This window comes from Rhinolophus ferrumequinum, chromosome 4 (genome assembly GCF_004115265.2).
Source record: "Rhinolophus ferrumequinum isolate MPI-CBG mRhiFer1 chromosome 4, mRhiFer1_v1.p, whole genome shotgun sequence".
NCBI classification, from domain to species: Eukaryota; Metazoa; Chordata; class Mammalia; order Chiroptera; family Rhinolophidae; genus Rhinolophus; species Rhinolophus ferrumequinum.
In genome coordinates this window covers 77,855,521-77,875,995 of record NC_046287.1, presented here as the reverse complement: position 1 = coordinate 77,875,995, position 20,475 = coordinate 77,855,521, and the positions used below count along the sequence as shown (strand labels likewise).

Genomic DNA, 20,475 nt, shown 5'->3' with positions numbered 1-20,475 from the left:
TGGCAGCAATGAATGGATAAGTGCCTCCATTTGGCATAAATAAATACTTCTTTTTACTAATAACCCTTCATAATGCTGCAGTTTCAGTGGAGTTAAAGTTAACAAGCTCCAAATCATTTGGCCTTTGATGTTTATAAGCTGTGACCCTTGCTAACCTCTTTTTCAGGAATACAACCAGTTCTGTGTAATCCAAGAAGCATCCAAAGCAAGTGAAGTTTTGGAAAATTTGACTCAGGGAAAGATGTGCTTAGTTCCTGGTAAAACAAGAAAGTTTTTATTTAAATTTATTGCAAAAACTGAAGATGTGGGAAAGAAAATTGAGGTTAGTCATGAAATTTGTTTAAAAGCTATTTTAAAGGATAAAAGTATGTGTGTATGTCAGGAAGAATTTCGAACAATACAGAAATTTATTTAAGTGAAAAATGAAAATCTTCCACTTGGACTTTCCATGGGAAGCCATTCATAGTGGTTTAGTATTTTCTTTGAGAATATACTATATATAGTATTCAGTAGTTGGCTTTTTTCACTTAATAGTGTATATTAGGCATCATTTTCTATTAGCACATAAGACAAACATAATCACTTAAGGAATTTTAAACAAAGTATGTTCTATAATGTAGCAGTTATATTTTATATAATATGACATAATTCAGTTTAAAGATCTATGTCATTTTGATGTTTAGATGTTGCTGACTGCAACATCGTCACCTTTTTTAAAGAAAAAATGGATATACATATTTTAAAGGATTCATTTAATAATTAAATGACTTATTAATTCAGATAATTAAAATGCGTTTCAGAAATACATGATGAAAATAATATTTTTATTGAGCGTAATAAACTCTAGAGCCAATCTACGTGGGTTTAAATTCCAACTCTCCAGCTGACCAGCTCTCTGGCCCTGGGCGGTTCCTTGATCTCTGTGTGTCTCAGTTTATTCACCTATAAAGTGGGGATAATAATAGTACCTACCTCTTAGTGTTTCATGAGGATTAAATCAGTTAATGTAAATTGCTTGGAGTGGTGATTAAGTGATTAGTATGTAGTAAGCACTCATTAAGTGCATGTTTTCCATGCCTTGAATGTGAACGGTTGGCTAATGTAAACTTGGGACCATTTCTAAGATAGAAACATAAGATTGTACTGCTAATATTCCCATAATAATTTCTGTGAATCTGCTGATTCTTTTATTAACCAGTATTCAGAGTTTTTTGGTTATTCATTAAAAAGAAATTCTTCATGATTTTGACTAAATCCCTAATTACATGTTTTATTTTTTGCAAGGTACCTAAGGAAGCATGCAGATAATAAATCATGATTAATAATACTATTTTGAGTACGTTTGTTAATGGATTTAGTTGAAAAGGACACTTCGTAGTAAAGAATTTCATTGCTAATATTATAGATGTCTTTCGGAGAAGTGTGTGGAATTAGGAATTGGGTTATGAGTATGTTAATGGTTATCAAAACATTCATTTATTTCACTCAGCAGCCACTAATTGAGCATCTGTTACATCAGGGCTATGCCAGGTGCTAATATAACAGTATTGTATCGTCAGTGTCTTAGCTAGCAAGTCAGCTGATTATCTCTGAAGGTGAAGAAGTGGAAACCTAACATGAAGGTGAAGAAGTGGAAACCTAACATGCTCTATTAGCCAATGTCCCAGCTGATAGATGGCCAGGTGTTCTGGCTTCTGGGTTTCTAGATGAGCTCCGTAGACCAGCACTCTGTGATGTGGTTTGTGGAGAGGGGATGGCGACAAACAAGAATGAGCTGGCATTTCTGACAGATCTTTTTCTTAGATTACCTCTGTGGACCTGGTCCTGGGCCATGAGACGGGAAGATGTGTGGTTTTAAATTGGCAGGGAGGAGGAGGAGATGCTGCTTCATCCCAAGAAGCCTTACAGGCTTCGCGTTCTTTTAAAAGACGACCCAAGCTCCCCGACCATGAGGTTCACTGGGACAGCGTCCTCATTCAGGCAAACACAATGTAGGTCGCCCTTGCTGGGCAGATTGTGAAACGTCATCTTATGTCTTTGAAATACTTTGTTTGAATAATTTGTTTTTTAAAACAGTTACTTAGCTACGGTTTTTTCCCCCAAAGGATCATTTCCAGAGTTCCAAACATTTCTGTACATCTGCGACATGACCCTCCTGCCTTGACTAATGAAATGTATTGTTTGCTGGTGACTATTCAGTCTCATGAAAAGACCCAAATCAGAGACCTGAAGCTCACTGCTGGTTTAAAACCAGGTAAACATTCCTTTTAAAATTTGATCTCTTAATAATCCAACATAAAAAACACAAGTGGTGTCAACACTAGGAAGTTTGTTTAAAATATAGCTATGTTATATTGCTCTTTGTACAGTATTGATTGTTAGCATAACATTTGAAGTCTCTGTATTTTAAAACATCAATATTAACACTTTAGGACAGGATGCCAATTTAACTCAGAAAACTCAGGTGACTCTTCATGGAACAGAACTGTGCGATGAGTCCTGCCCGGCTTTACTCACTGACATTCCTGTTGGAGACTTAAATCCAGGGGAACAGGTAAACTTCGTCAGAAATGATTGTTAGCTTATAATTTTAAATATGTAGTGAGTTCTAGAGGATTTTAACAGCATTTCTTGAGACTAAAAAAGTGATTTAACTAATGCACATTTGGTACATGTTTTACATATTTAAATGTGTAAGATATTTTAAGCAGTTTTTATACAAGGGATTTTAAAACAAATGACCCTGTGGGGAGTTAGTTGCTTGTAAAATAACTAACTTAGTGAAATAACTTTTCAATCAACTTCTATTTTCAAACCAAACACATAGAATTCTTGGGAAATTGAAAGTGATAGTAAGAAAAGATGGAAGGGTAATGATCCCACTCTTGTGCTATGGCAGGAATAGCCTATAAAAAGTGTTCAAGAATTTAGCCATTTGGTACAGTAAACTCTAAAACAGGGGTGTCCAAACTTTTTTCAACGGTTTTCACCAAGGGCCATACGCGGTAAAATACACAAGCATCTGGGCCACTCACTCGAGGTGAAGTACGTATTGCCCCACCTGGTTTATTTAAGTAAACTAAATATATTTTTGGAATTTGCTGCGGGCCAATTAAAAATGAATTGCCGGCTGCAGTTGGCCCGTGGGCCGCAGTTTGGGCACCCCTGCTCTAAAAGGTAGGGACCTTATCCTAGAATACTCATCAGGAGGAAATCTCTGTAAAGTAAGTTAAAAGTACTTATATTTTGTTACAGCTGGAGAAAATGTTATATATTCGCTGTGGAACAGTGGGTTCAAGAATGTTTCTCGTGTATGTTTCTTACCTGATCAATACAACTACTGAAGAAAAAGAAATTGTTTGCAAGTGTCATAAGGTATTGTTTTCCATAGGTACTTCAGAAAGCATCATTTGTGGAGTATTCCTTATTGTGTATTTTAGTTTACCTGTAAAATAAGCAGTTAGGTGCTTATAGTCTATTATAAATTTTAATTAAACATATATTTTTAAAAATCATTTATATTCATTTTGAGCAGTATAAGGTATTCATTGCTCAGACATTAGAAAATTGCCCTACATGGTTTTTTGTGTAGAGAATCAACAGGTTTGAGATCCAACAAAAAAGTCTTGAGACCCTAAACTGATTGTTCATAAGCACACATTAGATAAAATCTGTAAACTGCCTTATATGATGAAGGTTTTGGAGGAAGGGAGATATCCCTTTATGAAATATTTTTTCTCTTTAAATAGATTTTTACAAAAATTGTTGTTGGTGAGTGTAAATAGAAGAGAGTGAAAATAGGAAAGCTGCCATACTCATAGTCCAACAACGGCGTACAGAGGCAGCTGCTTGTTAACTCTGGTGTATTTTTTATTGGTCTCTTTTCTATTTATAGAGATTCTGGAAGGGGACATGTTTTTGTATAGATGTAACCATATTGTATGTAATGCCTGTATCCTCTTTTATTAATAGGAAATTATACTATTTAGTGTCTTAGTCCTGTCAGCCCTGTTGTCTCAGCCTTTTCTTAGGACTTGGGTCTTCAGCCCAACAAAGGAGAAGGCCTAGCAGTTCGGGGATTTATAGTTTTGTTACTGCACAGTCTGGGCCGTGGCCTGTTCTGTTAGTGACTGGCAGGCAAAACCATTCTACGAGAACTAGGAGTATTTCCCAAGTGGGAGGGAGGAAGACATGGAATATACTGTCAAAAATTTCACCTAGCCTGGTGTAATAAAAAGAACCCTGGATGGTGAATTAGGAGAAATAAGAGTGCTAATCTGAGCAATGCCTCCTAACTTGGGAACTCCCATGTTCCCAAGTAACTTTGTTCGCCATGTAACTTTGGATTCAATTTCCTCATCTGTAAAGTAAGAATGTTAAAGTTCTGTGCAGCTTTAGAGTCCTAAACCTTGGATATCATTTCTGCTTCTGATAATGAAGCTTATGGTAGACTTGAATGTACCTTTTTAACATAATTGTTTGTTACCTAATAGCTATCCTGGAATCAAGCTAAAACAGTGTGCCGCTATATCTTTAACAATGTTTTCCCCTCCTCAAGACATGACGTTATTGAGGTACATGACACTTTTTTTAGAGAAGAATATGTTTGCTCTTTTCAGCCAGTCTATTCTCAAGATGTGTTTTTAAGGGATACAAATTCTGAGGGATAGAAATAGATGTTACACAAGAAAGAATTAATTGGTCAAATATGTTTGGAAAATACTGGGTTAAAAGGTGTTAAATAGGTATTTTTACTTCAGGACTTAACACAGCATTTAATTTGCTAATTTCTGTTGAGAATTTTCTCAAAGGGTTATAGTGATTATCTTTAAAAATCATTTCACCAAGGAGCTCTGTTCTCACGGAATGTCTTACAGGTCCTAGTGTTATTTGGAAGACATTTCTGGAAATTTACGTGTAAATTCTTTCCCTTTACTGGATTAAATCTCATTTTTACTTATAGTAAGTCTGCTTTGCAGGCCATGTGGAAATTTAAAAAGTTGGCCAAGTTTGAGCTAATCATTGAGTTGCTTCTTCATTTCCATAGATCTTTTCTTTGGGGGAAATACTGAGGCCCTAGGCATTAAACGCATGGAATCATTGCACACTTTTTTTCCACCATTAATAAAAATGTCACATATCCTACCTATTGTACTTTTTAAAAAGTTAGCTTGATGATATTAAAAGAGGAAATAATTTGAAGCACATAATACCTTGTTTCCCCGAAAATAAGACCTAATCGGACCATCAGCTCTACTGCGTCTTTTGGAGCAAAAATTAATACAAGACCCGGTCTTATTTTACTATTTATATAAGACTGGGTCTTACATAATGTAATGTAATATAAGACCGGGTCTTATATTAATTTTTGCTCCAAAAGATGCAGTAGAGCTGATGATCCGGCTAGGTCTTATTTTCGGGGAAACACAGTAATAAACATGATTTAAGCATTTCACTAAGTATTCTGTGTGCATTATCATAACAATCCTATGAGGATTGGTGAGAAACTTAAAGAGACCATATAACTTTCCCAAGGTCACATATCCAAGATCTACACAGCTAGTTGTGTATCCGGTCAGGATTAGAATCCAGATCTATCTGGCATTACAGCCTGAGTTTTTCATCAGCGCAACCTTTTTTAAAGGTTTCTCAACCAACAGGTGTGTTGTTTGTTTCCAGAGTTATAATAACCCCATTGTTTTTTGAACAGACTTGTAGAGAGGAGGTGTAGCATGTTGGTTAAAAGTACAGGCTCCAGGGTCAGATGTGGATTAGTTTTGCCTTTGTCACTTACTAGCTATGTGACAGCTTTATCTTCAAATTGCGGTAATAATGGCACCTGTTTCCTTGAGTTATGAACATTACAAAAATACGTGCATAATGATTATAACACTGTGTCAGAATCCATTATTGTTATCATTACTATTACTATTATTTTAGTCATCTTGAGTTGAGGTGAGATAAAGAACTTTGGAAGAAGAAGACCCAGATTCCCTGCTTGGCACTACGAGCTTTGTGGCTTAAAGCCAAACACTTAAAATCTTCCTTAATCCTTGATTCCTCTACTGTAAAGTGGTGACAGTGCCTGCCCTGCCTACTTGCATTAGATCCTGAGAAAAATAATGTGTAAGAAAGCACTTTGCAGTGTGAGCTGTTGTAATACCATAAGATAATTTATTAGAAAAAGTAGTCTAGTTTCTCTACATAGATTTTTACAAATATTATCCAAAGGTCCTAGCTTCTTAATACATAAATTGGGATTATTTATTGGTTAGTAATAGACTGTTTTGTATGCCTTCTATTTTTTAAACTTTATTGTTAAGATTTAGAAAAGCCATTGAATGTGCCTTTTACACTTTTGCAGGATGAAACTGTAACAATAGAAACCGTCTTTCCATTTGATGTTGCAGTTAAATTTGTTTCTACAAAGGTATGTCGCTGTGAAGTATACTGGAAATCAGTTAAGTTACAGCAATGAACAGAAAATAAAATGGATTAATGCAGTTCCTAATGAACCTTTTGTCTTCATTTGTGACAGTTTGAGCACCTGGAAAGGGTCTATGCCGACATCCCCTTTCTGTTGATGACAGACCTCTTAAGTGCCTCACCGTGGGCCCTCACCATTGTATCCAGTGAGCTCCAGCTCGCTCCTTCTATGAGTCCAGTGGATCAGCTAGAGTCCCAGGTGGACCAAGGTGAGAATGGGGCTCATCCCACTTCATTAGCAGAAGACAGTTTGTGAGTGTGTGTGTGTGTGTGTGTGTGTGTGTGTAGGTTAGCAGTGTAAGAGTTAGCTTTTTGGTAAGGGAGGGATCTTGAGACTTACGCTCACAAAAGCAAATGCATTTAGAATTAAGGTAGAATTAGCATAATTTACAATTTGTTTGAGTATACCTTATTTTTAAAAATCAGGTTTTTGCTACTGTAAGGAAGTTAGTTACTTTTCGACAAATGTACTTGAAAATAAAATAATAACAGCAGGTCCTCCTATAATAACGTTTCATTCAATGTTGTGTCGTTACAGCATCGATGAGATGCTGTAGGAACTTAACTCTTACTTATAGCATTTAGCCTCTGGTAAAATTGGTCTCATCAACGTCGTTTCGCTTAAAGTGGCAGTTCTCCCTTTACACATCTCTTAAACCCAGCTTCTCTTCATTCTCACTGCCATCCTCATTTTGTATCTGCCTTAGAAATAGCTTCTAAATTGGTTGCCTCCTTGCCTTTCTCTCCCTTAGTCTCCCTTTCATATTGCTACCAGTTTGATTCCTCAGAAGACTGTTCTGAACTTGTTGGTCCTACTTTGAAAACTTCCATGACATACCAGCCCCTCCCCAGTGAGGCGCCGCTTACCTTTCCTGCTTCTTCTGCACCGGTCACTCTGCTTTCTTTTGCCATTTCCCAGACTTCAACCAAGCCAGACATTTTACAGTCAGCAAACATCGCTCCCATCTGTTTTTGAACATACCACTTTCGTCCAAAACTCCCTCCCTCTTCTTTTTCAACCTGTTGAAGTCTTGTTGGCTCTTGAGGGCTCATGGAAGCTTGGAGGTTCTGTTCCTCCCAAGCAGGCAGGGCTAAGCTTTCGTCCCTGTTTCCTCCGTGGTGTCTTGTACACACCACTGATACAACACTTCCCCCATTATGTCGTCATCGTTTGTTGTAGGCATGGCTCCCTGCTACACTGTGTTCCTTTAGAGCCTCCTCTTTGTAGTGCCGGCCTCACAGTAGTTGGTTTAATAAATATTTATTAAATTAATGATAATGTCTACTCTCAGCCTCCCGTTACTAGTTTCCTATTGCTGCTATAACAAATTACCCCAGTTAGTGGTTTTAGGGGCCACTTTCATATGAATGTTCCTTGGCTTTGTGGCTCCTTCCTCCATCCTCAGAACCACCTGTGGAGCATCTTCAGATTCCTCTGCTTCCATTTTCACATTTCCTCAGACTTCCTCTTGCCTCCCTCTTTCCCTTATAACTCCCGTGATTACATTGGGCCCAACTGCATCATCCAGTATGACCTCCCTGTGTTAAGATCCGTACCTTAATCCCATCTGTAAAGTCCTTTTTGCCCCGTGTAAGGCAACAGTCACGGGGTCTGCGAATTAGAATGTGGATATTTTGGGGCAGGGGTGGCAGTATTCTGTGCCACCTGCAGAATGTCAGCACTGATGCGCTATACGATTTGCGTATGACACATTAAAAACCACAGCTTTCCTAGGTCACACATTTGACCCCAGTTTGTTAATTGTTAAAAATGTTTGTGATCATTTTGTTAACTTCTTAGAATTAGGGAGGACTTTGGAAGAATTTCATACGAATGTTCCAGGTTTTTAAAAAAGTATCTTAAGAGGTCTGAATTGATGTGTTTTTTATTTACTGGGCTACAGTATTATTTCTTAGTCTTTAAAAATTATTTAAACGTAGTGAGTTAAAGATTGACCCAGCTTTTTTCCCTTTCACTTCTGGTATCTACCCACAATCGTAACTATTAATTTATCAAAATCTTTTTCACTGGAAAACCAAAAAAAATTACTTAATATTTAGGGACTTCGATGCTATTACAAGGTTTCACTCATAGAGTTGGCATTAGATTGACACCGTTGCCGGCTTGCATTTAAAGGAGTGACATTGCAGGCGGTGACGTGCTGCAGGGCAGCGAAGGCTTGGCTTAGACGAGCATTTGTTGGGAGATTTATTATAAAATTGGCAAGAGGAACATATCCTTGCATGAGATGTAGGTAGCCACATTAGGCAATGATAAGGCAATATATGATGTATTTCCATTTGAGTGGTATCCATAGTATGTGTTTATTCAGAGAGAACTAGTGTTTTCTGGATCATGAAATGTTCACTTTGGAGACGTGAAATAATTTGAAATAAAAATAATCACCAAAGGGTATTATTCTGACTCCAGACCTCTCCTCTTCATTAGTTCCCATAGGAATGTGTCACAGACATACAGATGCCTCACCTATTATTTTTATTATAAAGGAATATTGCTAGATTAGGAAAAAAACACTGGGTAGGGAATTTGTGACCTTGAAAAAGTCATTTAACATCTCTGAATCTTAGTTGCTAAGTCTAAATAATTTATAATAAGGTATTCTTTTTTTGTTGTGTTACTTGGATGTAAAACTCTCCTTTCATAGATGAAATCATTGCATAAGGTTTATAAAGATTCTTTCTTGTAGTTGTCTTACAGACTGGAGAGAGTGCTAGTGAATGCTTTTGTCTCCGGTGCCCATCTGTTGGAAATGTTGAAGGTGGAGTAGCAACTGGGCATTATATTATCTCCTGGAAGAGGTAAAATTTTATCAGCCCACTTTTCTTCATTATCGGTGCTATTCTGATGCCTTTGTTATTTGTCATTGTCATTTAATAGTTGGGAGCTTCTGTCAGTCCTCAAGAGCAGACTAGAAGTCTCATATCACTAACCATTTGTCAAAATCACAAAGATTAAAAACGAAAATTAAACTTTCATTTGTATTTGTCACAATTTGTGACCAATATACAGGTACTGATGAAATTTTAGCAGAAGTGATTCTGATGATAGGACCATTAAAAACATTAAGAGAAACTGCCCTTATTTGCAGTTAGTAGGATTGTCTACATAGAAAACCCAAGGGAATCCACAGATTATTAGAACTGTAAGGATTTCAGCAAGGTTGCTGGGTATAACATCAATGTACAAGATCAGTTGTATTTCTGTATATCAGTAATAAAACTAGGCAGTGTACTTATGAAATAGGTATCATTTACATAACAAAAATTATAAGATACATAGGAATGTATACTTGTATGACAGAAGGTGTATGTTACCTTTATGGAGAAGTTTATAAAACTTTAAGACATGAAAGGAAGACCTAAATAAATGGGAAACATACAGAATGGTCTTGGGTAGGATTTGGCTAAGATTTAATATTATAAATTGTTCTATAGAGTCAGTTTTTTCCAGAAATCTCAACAGCTTATTTTGTTCTCTATTTTTGTGGAACTTGAGACTCTTGATTCCAAAATTTGTATGGAAAGGCAAAAAGTCAGAATTAGTCAAGATATTCCAGAACTAGGCAAGGGTACTTGCCCTTGTAAATTCCAAGACTTCTTGTAAAGCTACAGTAGTTATCACTATGGTATTGGCTCAGGGATATGTAAATAAACAAGTGGAACAAAAGAGAGAGTCTAGAAATAGATTCATAGATCCACACATATGGAAATTAAATTTTACAGAGGTAACATTGTAAATCAATGGGGAAAGGATGAACTCTTATAATTGGCGATGAACAGTTCAGTATCCATTTGGGAAAACATTGGATCTCTGATATATACTGTGTATAAAAATTAATTCTAGGTATGTTAAAGTTCTAATTATAAAAAGCAAAACATTACTCTTAGTAGAAAAATAAGAGAATTACTTTATGATTTTGGAGTAGGGAAGAATTTCTTTAAGACACAAGAAGTACAAGCCAATAAAATTGATGAATTTGATTTCTTAAAATTAACTGTATCAGTTCATTAAAAAATATATAAAGAAAGCTGAAAAGACAATACAAACTGGGAAAAGTTATCTGCAACTTGCAAAACTGACAGTTTTAAAATTCATGTCAAGAACTTCTACAAATCATGAGAAAACCACAAGTCTCTGAACAGATAGGAGAGCAGAATACTTGAGACAGTAGAAGTGAAATCGAAGAAGCCAGATGGCCAGTAAACACAGGTAGAGAAAGTCAGTCTTAACTAGTAATCTGAGATTCAAACATATTCCCATTAGTTTGAAAAAATAAAAAGGTTTACTGATGCAAAGTTTGTCAAAGATGTAGAGTATAAATTAGAACAATTGCTTTGGAAATCTACTCAGCAATTCCAGGTAAAATTAAAGATGTCTATACTCTGTAGTCCTAGGAAAGGTCTCAAACATGCATATAAAAGTTATATGTATAAGAATGTTCATAGCAGCACTGATTGTAAAAAGTTAGAAACGAGCTAAATATCCATCAACAGGAATATGGATAAAATGTGGCAATCATACAATGAAATACTATGTATCACTGGAAATGCCTGAACCAGAGCTACACCTATCATCCTATTGATACTAAGTGAACAGAGCAACTGCAGAAGTTCAGGATATGAACAACTTTCATATATATAACATTGGAAAACATGTAAAACAGGCGATGTTTCTTAGTGCTACATAATATAATTTGGAAAAGTGTAAAATACATAGGAGTGATACAAACCAAATTCCAGATAGTAGTTACTTCTGGACGGGAGGGTGGGGAGATGCAAGATGGAAGGGGTACACGGGAAAACTCAACTATATTGTTATGTTTTCTCAGGCTGAGTGGTACATATGTGATATTTCATGTGTTATTTTCATGGTGTAACTCAATTATTTCATAAATTTTAAAACAGTAAGGTTTATTACAAATATGAAAATGTATAATTTTATTTTAAAAAACTAACTTTGTTTTCTTTTCCCTACTTCTGAATTTACCATATTGATGTTTAACTTACCTCTTTATAGGAATTAAATCAGCATTTTGAAGGCACTGCTTAATTATTCCATTATGTTACTGTATGGTATAAAGACATATTTCTTAATGATGAAGGATGAGATCTTCTTGCCTGTTGCTTTTGCTCTGTAATAGTTTGCACATTGTTGCAAACTAGTCTGTAGATAGAGACTCTTCCTAAGGGCTTTACTTGGCAGTCAGATAGCTGCCAGGTACCCCCGGGTTCCCACTCTGAGTACGGGGAAAATACTTGACAGTTTCATATTGTTACTCACTTTATCTCAGTAACGTTGGAATGGCACTACGTTTATTTTTAGTAAAATATTTTTGGTTCTTCGGTTCCTGCTGTGTGTTTGTAGTGTAGTTACACCTCGTGGTACACCTCGAAGTAGACTGATGCTCATCCGTGAACTGTCCTCGGGTGGTAGGTGTTTGTGTCATAATGTAAATCACTGCACTGAGAATGCTTTACCACAAACACGGCTACATGGTGTGTTTGGGTGGAGATGATGGACATTCTGGCACTGTCCTTGCTTCATCAGCCACTGGGACCACACGGCAGCCTTGGGCTATGACATTGTTAATTGGAAATACTCAAAAGGAAAATGGGATTCTAAAAGTTCTTACTTCACGGAACCACTTCTGTTAATAAAGTTTTAGAATATAGGTAAATAATGTATATTTCCTTTGAAACTAGTTGGTGAACATCTGTGTTCCCTGTTTTTGATTTATTAACTTCTTACATAAATTGTGAATTTAAACGATGTCCTTTTCTGCTGTAGGACGTCAGCCATGGAGAATGTCCCTGTCATCAGCACTGTCATTACTCTGCCACATGTGATTGTAGAAAATATCCCTCTCCATGTCAACGCAGGTAACGGCTTTCAAATTTTACATAATAAAAAGAATCCAGTAAGAATATCTATTTTGGCTGCTAAGATTTTTAAAGGCTTTTTATTATGAAAAATGCCCAATATTTACCAAAGTAGATTATGACCAGTCTCGTTTCATCTGTACTGCTAACACTCCTCCTACCCCCATTATTTTGAAGCAAATCTCAGATATAATTTCATCTGTAAATATTTCAGTGTGCATCTTTAATATTAGTGGTTATTTTTCTAAATATAATCAAAATACCCTTATTATGACTTTAAAAATTGGCAATAATTTCTTAATATTATTATCAAATTCCAGTGTTGGAAGTTCCCAAGTTGACTCTGAATGTTCTTTAGTTTGTCCTAAGGGTTGTCTCTACATTGCAGTTGATGGATGTCTCATATATTTGAAATCTGTAGGTAGGCAGAGTCCCTCTTCTCCACTGCCGTCTCTTCCCTCACCTCCCTCCTCCCCTTACTTCCTTGCTGCTGATGTATTGAAGAAGCTGAGTCATTTGTCTTGTAGAGCTTCCTACAGCCTGGATTTTGCTGATTGTGTTGTATCATTTTAAGTGTTTCTTAGTCCCTATAAGTTGGTAGATCTATAAACTTGATCAGATTCAGGTTCAAGTTTTTGGCAGGAATATTTCATAGTTAATGGTATGTGCTCCAATCATTCCCTTTTGAGCCATGATTAATACTTAACGAAATCTTTCGTAGATTTTAAAAATTATTCCTAACATATAATTCAGCTCCTGATAGCCAAGACCCTTTCTATAACTTAATCAGTTTTAGAAGGAGACTTTCATTCTTATTAGCCTGTTTTTATCATAGTCCCATGGCTATTGTTCAGTCAAAGAATTTCCTTATTTAGCAAGAGTGCAGTAATATTATTAGTGTAAATATTCCCATGTCTATAGATTGAGATTTATTTACAAAAAGAACCCATAAATTTTTTTAACCAAAAGAATTGTATCATCTTTCTCTGCAGATCTGCCATCCTTCGGACGTGTCAGAGAATCGTTACCTGTCAAGTATCACCTACAGAATAAGACTAACTTAGTTCAAGATGTGGAGATTTCCGTGGAGCCCAGTGATGCCTTCATGTTCTCGGGTCTTAAACAGGTACAGTTCCTGTCTTACTGGGTTGCTTATATAGACACAAAAGTGGGGCCAGGAAATGGAGAGCTGTACATTTATTTTTACAAATGTGCTAATAAGGCTGACTGTGGTCCCTACATTTTGATAGTGGATTTTTAGTCACTTTTAAAGATTAAGTACAACTTGCTATAGAGGTGGATTAAATGGGATTAAATGGGCATTCATAAAATGAATATGAACCATTTTTCATATCGAGCTCACACATCTAGGTTCTTTCTCCTTACGAAACAAGAGTTCACAAATCCTTGGAGTATAAGAGAATTCCTGAAAGTTTTAGATTTCCCTTTTATTACTAAAGAGAGAGAGAGGGAGAGAGACTGACTTTGTTCATTTTGAGGCCTGGAGGCATGACTACCTATTTAAAACTCTAATTCTCCTCTGAACTATCAGTAAAATTTTTCAGAGATTTTGATCTTGTATAAATTTACTTGTCTTTGATACATTTAGATACATTTGTGTCTAGACACAAAAATAAATTATTCAGGCATTTTGATTCATCCATTCAAATAGAAGGTGGAAAAGTTCATCAGATTTTTGAGTGGAACATACGCTATCAGGCAAAATCATGTTTCAGTGACAATACTGTCCTCCACTGTCCAAAAGTGATAAAAGAGACACCCCTCAATAGTCAGTAAATACTTTTTACTAATGAGGACATAATTAGAGGAATTAGAGGGACACCTAGAAGTACCTACTCTGACTAATCATCTGTGCTGTGCATATTCTGAGTGCTGTTTGTTTTTAAATACAAAATAGAATTATATATGAAGTATACTGTAAGTTCATGCACTAATTTAAACTTACATATTAAGTGTAATATTAGCTATAATCGGTTGGTACACACATGCATATCTTTGGAACATTATATACCTATAATGTACTCATTTGCAAATGAGTGAGCTTTTCTTGACTGTCCTGATCTGTTTCACATACTAACTTACAAATAATTAGGTACTATAAGATGCCAAAATCTTACCAGTTTGTGTTCTTTTCTAAAGTATTATTAAAAATTTCCAAACATCTTTTCTCCCCTGAAGTTACTTACCTTACCACAAAGGTAAAATCCCCTCCAAAAAAACACAATAAACAACTAGTTTGTCTTATGTTGATATAATGTTTACAAAGATGCTTTTCTACAAATTATCCCATAGCATATTGTCACTGTAACGTCTTCCTGGTCTGAGACACAGAAAATATTGATCCATCTAGTGTTCTCATTTTTAAGTCAGTGTAAGTTTCCTTTTAGATCTTGATAGAAACTGAGAAATTGTGCTCATTTTTTTTATATATGTATTATCTGCCTGGTGCTAGCCTCATACTAATTCAGCCCTACATTTTGAAATCTGTCTGGTAGATGGAGTAGGAGAAAGAGAATATTTCACCAGAAATACTGTGTTTCCCTGGAAATAAGACCCAGCTGGACAGTCAACTCTAATGCATCTTTTGGAGCAAAATTTAATGTATTTTATTATATTTTATTATACTTTATTATATTTTATATTATATAAGACCCGGTCTTATTTTACTATCAGTATAGTAAAATAAGACCGGGTCTTATGTTAATTTTTGCTCCAAAAGACACTTTAGAGCCGATTGTACAGCTAGGTCTTATTTTCGGGGAAATACGGACTTGGGTGTCCAATCATTTGTAGATAATCTGGTGGTGACAACATAGAGGTATTGCAAGTATGTATATTTAATTATCTTTCTTCATAAATGTTTATGATTTAGATTCGATTGCGTATCCTACCTGGCACCGAACAGGAAATGTTATACAATTTCTATCCCCTGATGGCTGGATACCAGCAACTGCCGTCTCTCAACATCAACTTGCTTAGATTTCCTAACTTCACAAATCAACTGCTCAGGCGTTTTATACCTACCACTATTTTTGTAAAGGTAAGGCTTAGAAATGTTCTATGTTTTAAATTTACTGTCTTGAAAACAAACAGAAGAAGATGCTTTTTCATGTAACCTTCGCTAAACAATATTTTGAAACTATTGATATTTTTGGCTTTTATTATATGAATTTGGCAATATTGATATTATTTCTATAAAGTTACTATTATTTTATAGAATCTAATTAAAAAGATTTTTATTCCCTTAGGTAAATAATGATTTATCATTATAGTATCCTTAAACTTTTTTTCCTTTGGTTTTACTAAAGCATGTTTTTTGTTTTTGTTTTTGTTTTTTGTTTGTTTTAGTTAGACATTTATCATTTATATCCCTCACACAGTGATAACCCCCCTCCCCATCTACTATCCCTCTGACATTGCATACAGTCATTACGTTTTCATTGTCTCTATTCCTAATACTGTATTCCACTTCTTGTAACTATATATATATATATATATATATATATATAGTTATATATATATAGCTATATATAGATATAAAAGTATAGTTGACATTCATTATTCAGCTTCAGCTTCAGGTGTACAGTGCAGTGATCAGGCATCTACATCATCCCTGAGGTGGTCTCCCTAATGAGACGTGTCCATCGAATACCCTACAAAAATCTTTACAACGTTATTGATTACATTCCCCAAATTGATTTTCGTATCCCTCTGGCAATCTTGTGGTTACCAGCTATGCTTTCTAATCCCCTCACCTTCTCCTTTATCCTCACACCCCCTCCCATCTTGCAACCTTCAGTTTTTCCTCTATGTCTCTGAGCCTGTTTCTGATTAGTGCATTCATTTATTCTTTTTAAAGCATGTTTTTAAATTGTGGTTAGTTTGTAATTAATTTTTAAACAAAATGTACTAACTTTCTAAGTATGATTCCTGACCTTTCCTAATTCTCTCAGTTTAACTGTATAATCCTGGATTTGGGTCTTTTCTGAAAACAATCATCTCCCGGAAATTATACTCTGGTTTAATGTTTTGATTTTTTACAATGATAGTTTCCAGGTTCCTGCAGTAAAAGAGTATGTAAATGGTCATAGTGTGTGAGAGTGTGAATTGAGCTACCTAAGTAAGTGGTTCACGTAGCTCAGCGCCTCTCGTCTGATGAAGCCCCTCTTGGTACCTGAATTAAGGCTGTTCTTCCAGCTAGTTTCAGTTTCCCTCAGTAACTCAGGTAGATATTCGTGAATATATGTGAATCCTGTGTGCCGTCTTTTTATTTTCAGTTAATACCCCGTTTTAGAATGACAAATTACATTGCTTACTATTTCCTTTTTTGTCTCTGTCAAGTTTTGGGGAACTGCCCCTTGTTTATATAATCTGGAATTTGGTAAATTATAAATTAGTCTGTGTTACCCTATCCCTCATAATCTTCCTAGCCTTTGTCTTTCCAGAGTTACAAACTTTTTTTTGCATATGCAGAAAAATCATTTTATTAACCTCTCCAAGCTCCTATGCTACGCCATGCTTTTAAATTGTAAAAAAAAAACAACAAAAACCCAAACTCTTAACTTTAGATTTCTAGTGTGTAAACAGTGACTTTTTTTTAAGACTGTTTTTTTTTTTTTTTTAACAGTTTTCGATTCACAGAAAAATTGAGAGGAAGGTACAGAGATTTCCCATATACCCTCTGCCCCCACACAGCAGGGACTTTTTAAACATTTCCACCTGATCACATTCTAAAAACATTTTCCATCGCCGTTCCTCACTGTTGTGTCTGAGGCCACCGGCAGGGGAAGTCTCATGTTGGTTGGGGAGCACTGGGGGGATAGTTGGTCTCTAAAGTCTTTTTAGCTATTTGGCCTTCTAAAGTTTGCTATTTCTAAATTCAGAAGTACGGCCTTACGCAGTGTGAAAGTATGTATCAGTGTACAGACTTGGTCATATTTTAGCTGTACAAACAGTTTGTTTGAGATGTGAAAGAGTTGATCATACTGAGAAATCAAGATTTTGGTTCTATCAGTTCTATCTTTCATTCCTTTCCCCATAGCACTCAGTACACCCAAACTTAGTCCCGGCTAATGCTAGTGCCGTCTTCAGATTTTCTTTCACAGTAAACCTCCTTTGGGTAGTGTTTAAACCCCTAAGGAAAGGTTTCAGAAAAATAAACACTCGTAAGTTTTAATATAATTAAAATGCCCTTTTCTAACTGCCATGATCTTTTCTCAAAATACAAGTACCACCTTCTAGTAACTTGACTTCTGTCAGAGAAGTTGGCTGGATGTCTCAGAGCCAGCTCCTTTATCCATTGGGGAGATTGATAATTAAAATTGTTTTATCTGTCACACTAGGGACAGTGCATGAAGATTACCCTTTTCCCACTTACTGTTAATCATTGACTAAAATGTTATATCCCATCACACCTTTATTAAACTTCAGGGCTGTGCTATTCACACATACTTACTGAGATTTGAATCAAAGTTAGTCAGAATTTAATTTAATTAAAAATTAGTTACTCAGTGGCCCTAGTCACACTTCAGATCCTCAGGAGTTTAGTGTGACTAATGGACAGCACTGACACAGACCATTTCCATCATCACAGAAAGGTGGTTTTGGACAGAGCTGCCCTAGAGCAAGGTTGGGTCAATGTTTTTCTGCCTTTGAAAAACAGATTTCAGTTTTCTGATTGCGTGATGTACTTGTCTGCTGCCCCTGCTTGTAATGCTGTGCTTGATAAGGATTTAACAATGTTGAGCCATTATTCTGCTTCTAAAATGTTTTTAGAATGTGATCAGGTGGAAATGTTTAAAAATCCTCCATCAGTACTAAAAAATTACATGAAGTATAAAAGACCAGGCCCCTATTCTTTCATTCATTCCGTTCCTGCCTTGAATGGTGGAGAGCTAACTTACACATGCGTGTGTGCATGTCGGCATGCATGCATACATACATGCATGCATGTGTACCTGCACGCAACCACACAGCAACCAAACTGAAAGCAGGGGAGCCCTCTTCACTGCCTCAGAGAATCCCGCATGAATCATTCTGGTTAAAGCACAGCAAATGGCTTTTGGTGGTGAAGTTGTAACACTGTTCTTTTTCAAGTCCTGAATAACACCTCTTTCACGTTTTCCCGCACAAAGATCTGCTATTGTACATCTGTATAATAAAACAAAATTATTTGCGAGAATTTCATTTTTTTAGCTACTCTGCTCTGGGGTGTTGTTAACCTGTCAATTTTTACACGTAAAAGCAGTTATAGTACCTTTTATTCATTCTTAGCCTTCACTTTCTGATACAATGTTTTAAATTTTTTTAGTCAGTGACCTCAGAAAAGGGGAAATTTTTGTTTTTATCTGCTGCTTCTGTCCTTGCAATATTCATTGTTAGATAGCCCACAGTTCATTGTGAATCAGTTTTTCTCAAACAGAAGATTGAGAGACCTTCTTGAATCCCCAAGGAACTTATCTGTCAGAGCTTGAGACCCAGGAGTGCCCTGAGCAAGAGCGGGAGAGAATACAACTATCACTTAGCAGCAACGGTGATAGGCTGGCAGCAGCCGCTAGAACACCGGGTTATGAGAGAAGTAGTGACTGATGTCTGCGCGGCGTCAGAGGGAACAGGCAGCACCTACCCACACAGCTGCTGTCCCCACATTCCAGTGAAGAAAGAGGATGAGGTGAAAGAAGGAGAATAACGTTTTATTTTGATAACTTGCACGTGTTGTTTTTTGTGAAACAGTTCTAAGAATTGCAAAATTTTTTCAAGCAGTAGAGTTTGTGTTGTCACTATTATTTTGTAAACCCCTTTTGTTTTCCCACTTTAAAGCCACAGGGTCGACTCATGGATGATACGTCTATTGCTGCTGCGTGATGTTCAAGTCTGGCCCTTGGCTGTTCTTACAGAGAAGCTGGACTGAACTATATGTTTTTCATTGTGAACGGTGATTTTGGTCATGGCAAAAGTTAATCTTTTCTATTTTTTAATGGATGTTATACCAACTAGTCAGAGGAACTCATGCTTAAAATATTAGGAGAATCTATCCTCTCATAGTTTCACTAAATAAATATTTGAAATCTGTCAGTGTGACACGAAAGGGTGTCTGACCATTGTTACTGTTGAAAGTCATTTTATGAATAGTAAATTCTTGTAAAAGTAAGTGATTTGCACGTGCAATGTCTGAGGAGAAGGAAGCATCCCAGTATGACTCGACAAGGAGAAGAGAATACACTGCTATCTGCCCCGCAAAGTTCTGACTCCCCTGAGTCTCTGTTCGGTTGGCTAAGCTGGAGATAATCCTTCCTCAGAAAGTCAGTGTGTGCTCACAACACGTCCACAGGAACTTACAAGCAGTTGCATGACTGATACAGAAAACTTCCAAAGAGTTTTCATCAAAGCAATCTAAGTTGTCTAAAACATATCTTTGTTACCATCAAAACGTGTCAGATAGGTTCAGCTCGCAGCCAAAATGAGGATCATTTGTGAGGCAGGTTTGTATTTGTAAGTGTTAAAAAGATCTTTATCTGTAAGGGTCCAAACTGCAAGGATCTGGTTACCGTCATCATTTCCTAAACTAAAAGTTTTTGAAAAAGATGCAAGATTGAAATAAGAGCTTTTCATTCTGTTGTGCAGTTTGAAAAGAACTATTTAAAACTCTTGAAAAGTCATGTAAAGAAAAATCATATTGTGAAAATTTTCTTTGTTAAAATATCTTAATTTAAAATTACCCGATTTCCTGGAAAATTTTTATTTAAAAGTGTAGGAGTTGTAAAAAAGGAAATAGGTAAATAAATACGTTCTCTTTCAAACATGCTTGTATATATCTTTTATTTATTTTGCCTTTGATTTCAGTTTCATGAAACAGCTTTTACTAAGAAAAAGGTATACAGGAGAACAGAGGATTGAATTTTTTTTAAATGTCTTTCACATTACTTGAAGGAAAGATTTTTTTACTTTTGCTTTAATTCAGTCGTTTCTTTCATGGCCCTCTTATGTCTCCACCCACAATATTAAAAGTCTTCCAGTTGATACTTTCCATAATAATAGTTGTTAGGAATTCTGAGTTGTAATGTCCAC

At 36.0% G+C, this 20,475-nt stretch overlaps 1 protein-coding gene across 3 annotated transcripts in view; it reads left to right on the top strand.

Annotated features, from left to right (window-relative positions):
* The window catches only part of TRAPPC11 (trafficking protein particle complex subunit 11), a 42,874-nt gene extending 22,668 nt beyond the window's left edge, over positions 1–20,206 (top strand). For all 3 annotated transcript variants that reach the window (XM_033104684.1, XM_033104683.1, XM_033104685.1), the window contains 12 exons: positions 167–322; positions 1,804–1,991; positions 2,106–2,254; positions 2,433–2,554; positions 3,256–3,375; positions 6,365–6,430; positions 6,539–6,695; positions 9,195–9,306; positions 12,296–12,387; positions 13,380–13,513; positions 15,281–15,448; positions 19,228–20,206. In XM_033104684.1, coding sequence (XP_032960575.1) covers positions 167–322; positions 1,804–1,991; positions 2,106–2,254; positions 2,433–2,554; positions 3,256–3,375; positions 6,365–6,430; positions 6,539–6,695; positions 9,195–9,306; positions 12,296–12,387; positions 13,380–13,513; positions 15,281–15,448; positions 19,228–19,272 — 1,509 coding nt within the window. In that variant the 3' untranslated portion in view covers positions 19,273–20,206. The remainder of the gene's footprint in view (positions 1–166; positions 323–1,803; positions 1,992–2,105; positions 2,255–2,432; positions 2,555–3,255; positions 3,376–6,364; positions 6,431–6,538; positions 6,696–9,194; positions 9,307–12,295; positions 12,388–13,379; positions 13,514–15,280; positions 15,449–19,227) is intronic.
* The last annotated feature ends 269 nt before the right edge of the window (positions 20,207–20,475 follow it).